The 13,857-nt window shown below is 29.3% G+C and overlaps 2 protein-coding genes across 4 annotated transcripts in view; one reads left to right on the top strand and one right to left on the bottom strand.

Annotated features, from left to right (window-relative positions):
- Positions 1 to 6,064: 6,064 nt before the first annotated feature.
- LOC101237689 (adhesion G-protein coupled receptor G4) overlaps positions 6,065 to 13,857 on the bottom strand; it is a 100,199-nt gene continuing 92,406 nt past the window's right edge. For both annotated transcript variants that reach the window (XM_065787807.1, XM_065787808.1), the window contains exon 12: positions 6,065 to 6,318. In XM_065787807.1, coding sequence (XP_065643879.1) covers positions 6,242 to 6,318 — 77 coding nt within the window. In that variant the 3' untranslated portion in view covers positions 6,065 to 6,241. The remainder of the gene's footprint in view (positions 6,319 to 13,857) is intronic.
- Positions 11,359 to 13,748, top strand: LOC136075254 (uncharacterized). 2 transcript variants are annotated; one of them, XM_065787811.1, is made up of 6 exons: positions 11,359 to 11,476; positions 11,589 to 11,771; positions 12,070 to 12,170; positions 12,346 to 12,588; positions 12,870 to 12,947; positions 13,177 to 13,748. In XM_065787811.1, the coding sequence occupies exons 3-6, from the start codon at positions 12,140 to 12,142 to the stop codon at positions 13,521 to 13,523; spliced, it is 699 nt and encodes a 232-aa protein (XP_065643883.1). In that variant the 5' UTR covers positions 11,359 to 11,476; positions 11,589 to 11,771; positions 12,070 to 12,139; the 3' UTR covers positions 13,524 to 13,748. The 2 variants fall into 2 exon arrangements, with proteins under 2 accessions (XP_065643883.1, XP_065643882.1); XM_065787810.1 differs by lacking the exons at positions 11,359 to 11,476; positions 11,589 to 11,771 and having other exon boundaries at positions 12,038 to 12,170.

Below are 13,857 nucleotides of genomic sequence, written 5' to 3'. Positions count from 1 at the left end.
TAGGCTCATTTACGCAGTAATTTTCATTAAACTTAATGCGCTATTTTGATTTTTTTTTTTAACTTAAGACTCGAGGGAAAAATTTTTGATCTTTTTCTTTTGTTAATTAGTGATAGTTAGCTTTGCGTAATTTAGGGACGATTACTTAATATATTTTTGATCCCCAATAACAGCATATCTAAATCCGGGGTGTTTAAAAAAATTAGTAGAAATACATTTGTACCGTTGTTCAGATCTTTAGTACCAATTTTTATTCAGATCTTTAGTACCAATTTGAGATTTCAATTTAATAGACCAATATGGCACACCTCTAACGACACAGGAGTTATTGTTATCCGTATTATTAGCCTGCAGAGCAGTGTTTACGCAAGACTCAAAGTCCAAGGTTCACCATTTTGGTTTAAAAGATAATTAGAAGATATATATACTTATTATTTATTTATTCTTTATTTACGTCTTTATAATAATTGTTTTATATATATTGTTATTTATGTAAATAACCATTGTCATTCAAGATAATCGAAATAATCGAATCGAATTTGAAATTTTTTTCATAAATTTTACAGAATATGAATAAGTTTCTGAGTTTTCGTAAACATCTGGAGGTAATAAAAATTTTAAAGCTTGAGAAGACAAACTTCTGCTGACTTTTGAACGAGATTTTAAAAGTGAAAATATAACAGGATCTGATGAAACCAGAAGTTTGTAAAAAAATTATGCGTTGTGTTTTTTCTGGTGCTTTTTCACGAAATATTTTCGCGATATTTTTTTAAGTCTTTGTTTCAATATTCTTGAACATCCTCAGGTAGTTGTCCGATGAGAAACATAGCTGTCTTTATAATTAATACTCCATGAATTAGTACCTAAAGCACCGTTGTAGGTATGTTGTACCAAATATATTTTTTAACAAACAATGTGCAGTTTCTGTAGAATACTTATCAAATATGCATATACAAGAAAGCCACTAGACAATAATTGCAAAATTACGTTAGCAGGCACCTCGGAATTAAATTCCGAGTTGTATTCCCATGATTGGTATTATTACATTCTGACTTCGATCGCTTGACTATTAAGCCCAGCTAAAAAGCATTCTGGATTTTTTAGAGTTTTTGTTCTGATGTTATTTTTTTCTCAATGTCAGAACGTGCTTGCCATTTTTTTATTCCAAGTTTCCATAAAGATCCGAAAAAAACAAATCCATGCGTGCAATGTTGATAAACCATAATCCAAAATGGATTCGTACATCTTTTTTTTTTTTAACAAAGTTGATATCATTGAATCGAGTTGAAGTAGCAGAACATAAGTAACAATGCATCGCGGATTTTTTTAAATATTTTTGTATTACAAGCTTTTCCGTCAATCTAAAGACGCAACTTTTAGTGGTAGTGTTTATTTTCTATACTACCATAGTTGCCATGGTCGCTGCTTACTAAAACAGCAACCATGGCAACCACATTTATAATGTATATTTATTTTTATAAATTTGTCAACACATATTTATAATGTATATATTTATTTTTACTTTATTTTAAACAATGTAATGTAATATTTAGTAAACGACCGGGGCTATGGCCGGGGCTAGGTTTGATAACACATAGCCGCGACTGGGACCAGGTTTATGACCAGGGCTGCATAAATATTAATAGAACCTATAAAAATTTTATTTTTAATTAAAATTTACGACATGAATTTTATTTAAAAACAATATTTTATAGGGTTTATCAATTTTAATGCAGCCCCGGCCGGGTTTATGACCTGCATGGGTTTATGGGCTGCATTAATATTAATAAATCCTATAAAAGTATTGTTTTTAATTTTAACTTATATCATAAATTTTAATTAAAAATAACATTTTGATAGGATCTATCAATATTTATGCAGCCCTGGTCATAAACCTGCATTATGGGTTTATGGGCTGCATTAATATTAATAGATCCTATAAAAGTATTGTATTTAATTTTAACTCATATCATAAATTTGAATTAAAAATAACATTTTGATAGGATCTATCAATATTTATGCAGCCCTGGTCATAAACCTGGTCCCAGTCGCGGCTATGTGTTATCAAACCTAGCCCCGGTCATAGCCCGGTCGTTTACTAGTAATATTTAAACAAAGGAATCAAAGATTCAACTTTCTCTTTAACATTTTTTTCATTAATAATTGACTGAACATTTTCATGCAGCCTGATTGATCTGCAAATTGCAATGTATAACATCTTGACCAGAAACTGAATTTGTACACAAAAGTTGTAATGATACGATTGAAGTTAAAAAAATATTTGCATCTGAGTTTCCTCTACTAGTAAAACTCTGTTTATATTCGCTATGACCGGAACTACCATCAAACCCCGATCTAAAAATAAGAATAAATTTTGATAAATTATTCAAAGTCAACTACATCTTGTGAGTTTTTAAAATTCGTAAACAGATCGTATGAGAATATATAGATTGCAATAAAGATTAGAGGTTTTACGTCATAAAATATAAACAAAAAACTTTATACATAAAATTTGAACAAAAATAATTAAAAATTTGTAATAAAACATTCTATACCTTGAAGAGTATCGCCCATAGCAAATTTTTCAATAACGATAAGTTACTCTTTTGTAAACAATACTTATTTAAGCATATAATTTTATTTTTTATAAAACCACAAAATGCATGTTTTTAATCAGAGATGTTAAACTGCGTGGATGAAGGTAACTTAATGATTAATTAACTTAAATTAACTTAATGAACTTTTTTTAAAGAGTAAAACGCAGCTATAATACGTTCAAAGTAATAGTTTTCATTTCACTAAAACTTTTTTGAAAATTCGCTCACTGTGCAAAGATAAAATTGATATTTTTGATCTGGCCAAATAACTATTTTTCCAATAAAGTTAATAAATATACAATGGGTAAAATAAAGTGGATAAAAAAAAAAAAAAAAAGTATAAATAATGAATATAAACAAAACCCAATAATAATGAAAAAAAAATGAAAGTGTTACAAATATAACTCAGCTCTCCATTTAAACATCTTAATTAGGGCACGGAAACCGGTAATGAGAAACCGGTTTTTACCGGTAATTTTTATTCCCAAAAATTACCGTTACCGGTTTTTTCACAATCTATTACCGCGGTTTTTTGTTTTAGCATTACTCTTGATGAATACACATCATCTCGTAACAGAAGGTTTATTAATATCAATGTTCATGTCAAGAATCGGCATTGGAATTTAGGAATGGTAAGAATTTTTGGCTCAATGCCAGCGGATAAAGCTGTGACCATTGTTAGAGAAAAGCTAAAAGAATTTGGAATTTGTCTGGACTCTGATATTGTGGCAGCTACAACTGATGGAGCTGCTGTAATGAAAAATTTGGAAAAGCTATTTTACCAAACCATCAATTGTGCCTGGCACTTAGCAGACTTTGATGTTTTATACAAAACAACTCCGGTCCAAGAAGTCATTCCTGATCTCGATGAAGAAGAAGATTTTGCACTTGATGATGTTTCCTTCTCTGATGACAGCGAATACGAAGATGAAGAAGGTGTTGGATTACAGGTAAGTATTATATATAATTATTCAAAAGTATAAGGCATCTAAATAAGATTATTTTTATTAAAAAAAATCATCTTAATTACCGACACTTTCAGGTAGTAATTGAAGATGATCAACCCTCTGAAGTCCGTCAAGACCTGAGACACATTATTTCAAAAGTAAGATGTTGTGTACGCCTGTTTCGCAAGTCCTCTGTCAAAAACGATGATATTCTTCAAAAGCACGTTCTAGCTGAGTTTAAAAAAGAATTATGACTTGTACTTGACTCAAAAACTAGGTGGAACAGTTTGGTGGACATGATTTGTTAAGCTAAAGAAGCCTATCAAGATGTCCTTGATCGAAATTTCTGGTGAAATAAGCTTCTCCGATGAAGAATTTAACACACTTGAAGAATTGATTGCAGCCCTAGAACCAGGAGAGCTACGAAGGGGAAGGAGAGCTACGAAGATGAAGATAAATTGGAAGAAGAATGTCAAGAAATACCCAATATTGATGAAGGACAATCTTCCTTGGCAGAACAATTGGGACAGTCTATCAAGGATGCTCTGAAGTGTCCCTCTAGTTCAAAGAGGATGAGAGTGGGCACCAGTTCCAAATCACTGTTGAAGGAAACGGCCGTTTTTGAGCTGACAAAAACTCGCACAAACAACTTAGAAATGCTGTATAATGCATTGATGGGTATACCAGTAACTAGTGTTGAAGCTGAACGTTCTTTCTCAGCAAGTGGTCTTTTTGTTACAAAACTCAGATCAAGCTTGAATGATAATACTCTTGATGCCTTTTGCATTTTACGAGCTTATTTTCTGTTGAAAAAAGCTCAGCAATCAGCAGTAATTTCTGTATTGAATGCCTAACAACTGTGTTAAATGTTATATCAGTCAATCTATAGAATTTGAGTTTATTTAAACTGTTTGAGCTCTTTTTTTGTGATATTTAACTGTAATATCTGAAAGTGGATGTATTGTTTTGAGCTTAATATGAGATTAACTTTATGTGATATAAATCTGTGTTAATTATAAGTCGGTTTGCTGCATTTCAAGCCTTTTTTTATTCCTTTGAAAAAACTTTAAATTACCGGTTTTACCGGTAATAAAAATGGCAAAAATCGGGGTTTTACCTTAACCGGTAATTATGAAAAACGGTAATAACTCCACGCCCTAATGTTAATTGATGAACTCCGTGATTATTAGGTACTTTTTTAAAGCAATTTTAAATCCAAAATAATTTATTACTACTCTATACATTCAAATATTTTTATAAATATAAAAACATCTTTTAATAATAATAAATACAATGGCAAAAACCGGGGTTTTACCTTAACCGGTAATTATGAAAAACGGTAATAACAAAATAATTTGCATTTATTACTACTCTATACATTCAAATATTTTTATAAATATAAAAACATCTTTTAATAATAATAAATACAATGGCAAAAACCGGGGTTTTACCTTAACCGGTAATTATGAAAAACGGTAATAACAAAATAATTTGCATTTATTACTACTCTATACATTCAAATATTTTTATAAATATAAAAACATCTTTTAATAATAATAAATACATTTTTGCGAAATAAAAAATAAAGTTAAAGACAACATTAAATATAAACTTTAAGGAAACTACGGAATTTTTTTTTTGTCTTAAACACTATTTTTTAACTGTTTCTCTAGACTCCTCAGTAACTTTCTGCTAACAAATATTTTTTTGATTTATTTTTTAAGTAACCGCGGCAAAAGTGATCTCTTTGAACAACCTTATAAATAATTTAGATGGAAGCTTTTTAAAATTTTTTTGCTGAAACAAAGATTATAAATTTATTAGGTTAAACATTTCGTTTAAACTATTTTGTTAAACTACTGCCATGGAAGTTAAAATTTGTTGTAATAAATGGAGAGGGAAGTTACTCGAGAATAAAGGTGAGTGGTAAGGCAATTTCTTTACATCATCTTAGTATCATTATGTAAAGCCTGCAATGCCAAATATTTCTGCCTCAGTGAAATAATTGAGCTACAAGTAGTGTGGGAGAAGAAATTTAAGGTCAAAAAGAAAGAAGTAAGGGACAACCATTGACTTGTCAGGATTTGCGTCCCTGATCAAAGTAACATCTTTTTTGCAACAAATTATAATTTGTAACATAACATTATATGATAATATAAATAGCATTAACATTTAAAACCGCAAAATCTAAGGTTCTATAGTTCTCCTGATGCATGAAAAACAAAATTAGAAAAATTACGCTAAAAACACACTCATTTGGGAAACAGCGTTTAATTCCTGTCATTGAAAACATGACGTTTCACCAAGAAAATGCGTCTAATTTCAGATATATAAGCCACCCAACTAAGAAGGCGTTAAAATTTAGGCAACGCACAATTATTTTTACTACTAAATGGGCTTTGGATTGGATTAGATGGGCTTTGGATTGGATTAGATGGGCTTTGGATTGGATTAAATGGGCTTTGGAAAACTGAACAATTCTATAACCGAATAGATAAACCGAATAGATAAAACAAACAGTTCAACCACAATTTTAGTCATACAATTTTTTTACTCTGATCATAGTAATATAAGATAATTATATAAGTACTCAGTAATATAAAATAATTACATAAATACTCAGTTGTATCACATGATTGATGCACCAAGATTCGTTGATGACTCCGAATTCCAAACCCAAACTCTTTGACAAAAACTTTATTTAGATGTCACACTCAGATCCGTAAGATTACTGAAGTTTTCACTCGCATTCTTTGACAAATCCGAGACATAACCTAAATATTCAAAACGATACCGTTTTCAAAAAATGTAACAGTATATTATAAAAAAAATAACAATTAAAATATTAAACAGTTATAAATAAAAATTAAATATACTTAAATATTATTATCTTAATATTAAACACTTTTTTTCTTTCTTTTTCTTTTTACTGAATTCACCTCCTCAAGCACAAGAGAGTGACTACAGTCGAGGAGGCTTGTTACTTTTATCTAAATATTTGAGTATTGATCATTATCAATAAATAATTATTCAGCTAAATCAAAATCAATGAAATATGAATTGTATAAAGTCTCTTTGTGGCAAATAACCTTTAGTGGCTAGTATTAAATTTCTGCATATTTTTGTTCTTAAACATAAAATAATTTTGTTTGCAAGGACTTCTTAGTTCTAACTTTAAATAATTTTCACATTTTTTAATTTCAAATACATGATACACAATGTATAAAGAAATCAAAATTTATGATATAAGCGAGAAAAACTTGTGAAAAAATTTGAAGCGTGAAATGTGTTTTACTAGAAGAAAAAGAGATAATGTATTAGAGGGATGGTATGTTTTTGATAACATAAAATTAATGATAATTACTTTTAATTATTGATAATTAGTACTAAAAATAGTTTTAGTAATTTATTAAAAGATAAAAAAAACTTTGATATTTTATTAGGAAATATTTTGAAAAGCATTGAAGAAAGTAGTACGCTGATTATAAAGCATGAGAGTTTAACTACTCGTCATTTTAAAGAGTAAAAGTAAAGACAATACCCTACATTTATACATTTACATTTATACATTTACATTTATACATTTACATTTATACATTTACATTTATACATTTACATTTATACATTTACATTTATACATTTACATTTATACATTTACATTTATACATTTACATTTATACATTTACATTTATACATTTACATTTATATATTCATTATTATACGTCATTTTAAAGCAAGGATAAAAGTAAAGACATAAAACTTTTCTAATATTATTAGTTCTTTTTTTATAAGATTTTTGAATTCTCTGACTACAACTTCAATGATCCAATATTTGCATCCGACACTTCTACCTGATATCTGCTCAACATGTAAGTTCCATATTAGCTTGTCCTTACACTGTCCCACTAACTAGATGCTCTCAGAGTTTTACTGAAATTTCAAGTTTCAAAAGGTAACACAGACGGTACGGGTTTAGGAGGATATAAAAACTTTCAAACAGTTTTTTCATACTTCAAATCTGTCAACTAAGTCAATAAAACTTCAAGTTTTATTCAGCCATTCAACATCATATTGCACTAAAAAATGCGATGTTCCTGGGCTTATTAGTGAACAAGCTGGAGTCTCTTTATTCATAAACTTTCAGAGATTCAAAGGTACGAAATTTATCAATTTTATTTTGTCAATAATGAACAAATTTAGCTTGACAATGATATACTATTTAAATAAATGAAACTACTCGCATTTAACAAAATATTATTAATTATTATTGTTTTAATCACTACTAATGAAAAAATTTATTTATGTAAATATACCCTCAATAGCAGGGTTCCTTGTTTTTTGTAAAAGTTTTATTCTGATTCACTCCCAACAAGGCTGCAAGCAACCACTACTAAGTTGGGAGTTACTAGGAAAAAAAAAGAGTTATAGAGCAACTAAACGGTTGACAGAAGACTTAAAAGGATATAGGTTGTATAAGTCAGACATGGAAAACATGCTTGGACAGATACAGTAAACAAATGAGACTTTGCTGAATGACGAGTCAAACAATAATAAGTTTTAGTTGATGGAACTAGAGATGATAGCTCTTTTGAGCAGCAAGCATGATAGTATTTGTAGAAAAGAGAATGAGATGCAACATTACAACAATGGGAAAACAGCTCAAACTTAGCAGAAAGACCGGGTTCAACTACGTTTGAAATGCATTTTTGGACCTTGTCTAGAAGAGAAATAGCATCATTAGAAGAACCAACCCAAATATAACATTATTCCATACAGGGACGAATAAGAGATTTATAGAGGTAGAGAATGGAATCAGGAGTAAGAAAATGGAAAGCACAATAAAGAGAAGTAACCTTAGCAGATACTAATATAGCAAATTGATTGTATATATAGTTTACATAAAAGGTCAGTAGTAAATAATAATCCAAAAAGATATAAAGAAGAGGACTTAAAAAGAAGGTTGCCATTCATTAGGATAGGAATGTCGACCGTATAGCAATAGTTGTTTACAGTAAATTATTGAGTTTTGTTGGAGTTAAAATTAACAAGCCACTGTGAGCCCCAATCTATTACAGAAGTGAGATCAGATTCAAGATCGGCTGCCTGTTCTAAGCTTAAAAGAGAAGACTTTTTGTCAAGACAGGAGTATAAAGTTGATGATTATTAATGTAGTCAGGATGATTAATGTAGAAAAGTAACAAAACAGGACCAAGGATAGATCTTTGAGGTACCCCAGAAGTTACTTGAAATGAAGAAAAGTTTTGGCCTTCAAGGATGACTTTAATAAAGTGGTTAGAATGAAACGATTTGATAATCTCAAAAACTTTTCCAGATACTCCATATGAAGCAAGCTTATGGGGAAGACCAGCATTCCAAACTTTGTCGAAAGATTTAGATATGTCAAGAACAATAACTCTAGCCTCATCACCTCCATCTAATGCACAATAAAATCTTTCAATCACAACAGTTAGAAAGTCAGTCATAGAGTGAGAAGATCAAAAACCGTATTGATTGTCTGACAGTAAGTTATGTCACTCAAGATGTGAGAAATTTGATGATCAAAGACTCAAAAACCTTGCTAATAACATAAAGAAGACTGATCGGACAAAAATTGGAGGGGTCAGAGTGTTCTCTGAAATTTTTGAAAATTGGAACAAGAGATGCCATTTTCCAGCAAGCAGGAAAAATTCACTCAGTGAAGCACTTTTTAAATACTTTAGAGAGAATTGAAAAGAGTTCTGGAGAACAATTTTGTAAGACTGTGACATGAATATTGTCTGAACCACAAGCCATAGAAGAATTTAATTGAGATATGACTTTAGCAATGGAATTTGGAGTGATTTGAATGTCTAACAATGGGTTAACTTGTTTAATTGGAATGGAAAGAAGGGAATGGCCATAAGATTTAAGAGTTGAATTAGAAAAAAAGTTCTTTGCAAATAGTTCTGCCTTATCCTTCGGAGAGGTAATAAGATTAGTCCAATAAATGAGAGATGGAATGTTAGACCAACTTTTGTTAATAATGCTGTTGAAGATTTTCCAAAAGAGACTAATTTCTGAGATGAAGCTTAGCATCAGAGAGCACCTTTTTACATCGATTTCTTGTAATAATAAATGGTCTTCATTCTCAAGAGAGTTATTCTTTTGAAAAATATGATTATTAAATTATATATAAATTATTACGATTAGATATAGCAGCTGCACAAGAAGGTGAAAACCATGGAGTAGAATAAGAACTGACAACAGATAAGAAGAAATAAAAGCTTCCATTCCTGCTTGAATCCAGGTTACATAGGAGGCGGATTTATCAGCTATAAGATAAAAGACATCAGCCCAAGGAACTTACAAAGAAAATCACAAAAAGAATCCCAGTTAGCTTTAGAGTTGTAGTAAGAAGTGTGATGATAGAGTAAGTCCAAAAAAGAAGTACGAGATAAAAGATTTATAGAGATCATTGCATGGTCAGAACCACTTAAGGGAAAAAAAGAAGAAACCGAACATTAGAGTCAGAGACAAGATGTAAATCAAGGAGTAAAGGTAAATAATTAGGCTGTCAAGATTCATAAAGTTAGCTATCAGAGTAAGAGATTAAGAAATGAAGAAGTTATAGGCTTTAGTGCCACCAGGGTCAGTGGCGTTAAAGTCAACCATTCAGTGTGATAAGCATTAAAGTCACCAATAACAACAATATTAACAGAGGGGTTTAGAGAGAGGGCATGGTCAATTTAAATGGTGATAGAGTGAAGAGGTGCTAAGCGGAAGCACATAAAAGAATGGTCAAAGAATTCGAACTTGATTTCACAACAATGATGGAAGGTTGTTTTACAGACCACAAATATTTGTAAAAGATATATTAAAACAGTTGAATGGTGTGCATGATTTTTTATGTTATTTTTTATTTTGAGTTACTTTTGGCATAACTTAAGATTAATGAAAACCTGACTCATTCATACATAGAGCAGGACCTACTAAGCAATTAGCTATACAAATGTCTCAGTCCTGTTAATTAACCCTAAATCATAACATAGTGCTCCTTATGTGGCCTTGACAATTCGCATCAAAAGCATTAACAGGGACACCATCCATGCGCAACACGGCACTGTTAATACTATGATATTTTGTAGCTGTTCATGGAATCAGCCTCTCTGAGAGCTACCACAGTGTTCAGGCAACCTTACTAACAGCCAGATTTAGGACCATTAAACTGAATTTTAAAGCTGTACCCTCATTAGGAGATAACAGGAAAAATTGTATAGCCACTATAAAGGAGGCGCAAACAAAAACCTATGAGTAGAGTCAAGAAGATCCAGCATTCATCATCTTAGGCAGAAAACAATGTAACACAGGTTTACATCTATGCCAGAATAATAAATGAAGAAAGGGTTCGAGGCTGGTTAGCAGAATTATTCTGCTTACCCCAAAAGTCTTTGCCAAGGAGGTCTTCTACAAGTAACTTAAAAAAAACTTTCGTAATGATTTACCAAAATTTTAATAAGAAATTTTCAATAAAAGACAATGCCCTATTTAAAAATAATGAAAAATCATATTAGTTTTTAATTTTTTTTTTCAAACAGGGGCCAATGCTATAAACATAAAAAACGAAGTTTTTTCCGTAAAACACGAAGTTTTTACCGTAAAAAGCGAAGAAAAAAAAAGTCCATTGCTATAAACATTCAAAAAATACCGTTTTTGAGATAAAAACTTCGCTATTAAATCCAATGCTATAAACGAACAAGGGAATCCCTTTTTCAGATAAAAAATGCGTTTTTTCGAAAAAAAATTTCAGATAGATTTTTTATCTCTATTTTAGATATTTTCTTCAAGATTTTTAGCGGCCATTCTTGGAACAACGTTAGCACTTCAAAATCATTGAACATTCTCTGTTTGTGTTTTTATGTAGATATTTTACAGATAAAACTGAAAAGGATTTTGGTAATTAAACTAATTTAATTTAATTAAACTAATTTAATTTAAGTAATTAAACTAATTACTTAAAATCTGCATTTAATCGATTATTCAGTTCCTTGTTGGTTTTCCTTGTTAGGTTTTTGATAGTAATTTTGGTTAAACAAATTTTTCATGTTTGACTAAAGAAAAGTATATATAGTCGACAATTATGCCATATAATACACAAATACACAACAAAATAAAATGCTGTCTAAAGAACTTAAAATGTTACTAGCAATAAAGATCAGAGAAAACAAAGAGGTTCTTCTTGGGAAGCTTAGTATGTTTTAATTAGCAAACTATTTAAATAAAAATATGTCTACTTACATTATATTATATATATATATATATATATATATATATATATATATATATATATATATATATAATATAGGTAAGCTTTATTAGGTATGATTCTAATTATAAAATAATATATTATTATAGAATATTTAGTATTTTACTATATAAAACTATATTATACTATATATTGATTATTTATTTACTCTACTTTTAGGTCCATCTATTACTACGAGGCATAGAAATAGAATTTGGAAAGACATAATGTCACATTTAAATAGTTTAGGGGCAAAAATTGAAGATATCAACCAGCTGCGTAATAGAGAGTGGGATTATTTGCGAAGAGCTACAATGCAAAAATTTGCTAAAAGTCTAAAAACAGGTATAGTTTTGTTATATATATATTTATATGTGTGTGTGTGTATGTGTGTGTGTGTGTGTGTGTGTGTGTGTGTGTGTGTGTGTGTGTGTGTGTGTGTGTGTATACACACACATATATAATTAAATATTTTTGTATATATATAATATATACAAATATATATAAACATTTTTTAAAGGTGCTGCAGGGAGACAACTAACAGAATTAGATAATGTTGTCTTAGACATTCTTGACAGGAAGTCAATAAATGTATCTGGAATCAATGATTTTAATATCTCTTTTTGTATGACAGATGATGCATTGTCATCCACTCCCAACCAACTTTCTACTCCCACTGCCACCCTTTCTTCATCAAGTAAAGAAGTAAACTTTACTTTGAAACAATCTTCTGATACAGCTTCTTTTATTTCATCTATGTCTGGTATATTTTTCTTTATTGGTTAAGACTAGTTGTATTATAAGATATATACATATATATATATATATATATATATATATATATATATATATATATATATATATATATATATATATATATATATATATATATATGTATATATATATATATATATATATATATATACATATATATAGATATATATATGCATATATATATAGATATATATATACATATATTGTATAGTTTATAGAGTTCTATTTTATTCTTATATAAATTCTATACAAATTAATTGTTTATATTAGATGCAAGAATTGATTGTATGTTCTCCCCTAATTTAGACAATACCACTCTTGTTGTTGATAGTCGTCAGATACTTCAAGGTAATGCAATTTATAAATTGTTTTTTTTTTTAATCTCAGTTGTTTAATTTAGTTAATTGTAGGTTTTAGACTTATAATTATATAACAGACAACATCAATTTGTGCTTAATTTTTTAAAACTAGTATTTCCAAAACCATCAAAAACTTCTTATTTTTAAAGGAATCTAAACCACCTTTCTTATTATTTTAGTTAACTGATCTTGTTTTGACACCTAGAATTAAATTTTAGATTCAATTCAAAATAAACCATCAATGGGGGCATTAAAAAATTTAAAAAGAAAACAAGCTAGAGAAAGTCTCTTGGTAGATGGAAGTTTTAAAAAATTGAAAGTAAGTGTTTTAGGGTTAGAAAAAGAAAGATTAGAAAAAGAACAAGAGTTAAGAGTTAAACTTTTGAAATTGGACGTTGCCCTCAGGCAACAGCAAATTCGAAAAGAAAAGGCTTTAACAATATATTACACAACAGCAACAAAGCTAATGCATGAGAAAATGCAACCTTCAAACCAGCAACATTTTGTAAATACAGACATGGTATTTTATTTTTTATTTTTTAAATTAATTTGTAGTAATATTTAGTATAACTTTATCATTAAAATTTTTTTTTTCGTTTTAGGAGGAAATTCTCTTGCATTAAGAGAAAAGCTACATCATAATTTTATGTTAAATTTTGAAAATTATTGTATAAAAATATATACTATATTTAAACATTCGTCTTGTATAACCATGACCAATTACATTTTTTTAGTAACAATAAAAAAATAACTCCAATCTGAAATTGTTATTGTTATTTCATTTTTTTATCACCATTGCCTTACAGTAATAAATTCTGTAAAACTTCACACAAACATTAAGACCAATGCTGTTGCGATGTGAAATAGATACAAGCATTACAACTATAAAGTTAACAAAT

This window comes from Hydra vulgaris, chromosome 01 (genome assembly GCF_038396675.1).
Source record: "Hydra vulgaris chromosome 01, alternate assembly HydraT2T_AEP".
NCBI lineage: Eukaryota > Metazoa > Cnidaria > Hydrozoa > Anthoathecata > Hydridae > Hydra > Hydra vulgaris.
This window is presented reverse-complemented; position numbering and strand designations above follow the sequence as displayed.

Excerpts from the sequence above, each read along its gene's own strand:
- LOC136075254 (XM_065787810.1), top strand. The coding sequence starts at position 12,053 with ATGTCACATTTAAATAGTTTAGGGGCAAAAATTGAAGATATCAACCAG. Across the intron at positions 12,171-12,345 it reads TGCTAAAAGTCTAAAAACAG|GTGCTGCAGGGAGACAACTA; the intron begins GTATAGTTTTGT and ends CATTTTTTAAAG. Across the intron at positions 12,948-13,176 it reads TAGTCGTCAGATACTTCAAG|ATTCAATTCAAAATAAACCA; the intron begins GTAATGCAATTT and ends ATTAAATTTTAG.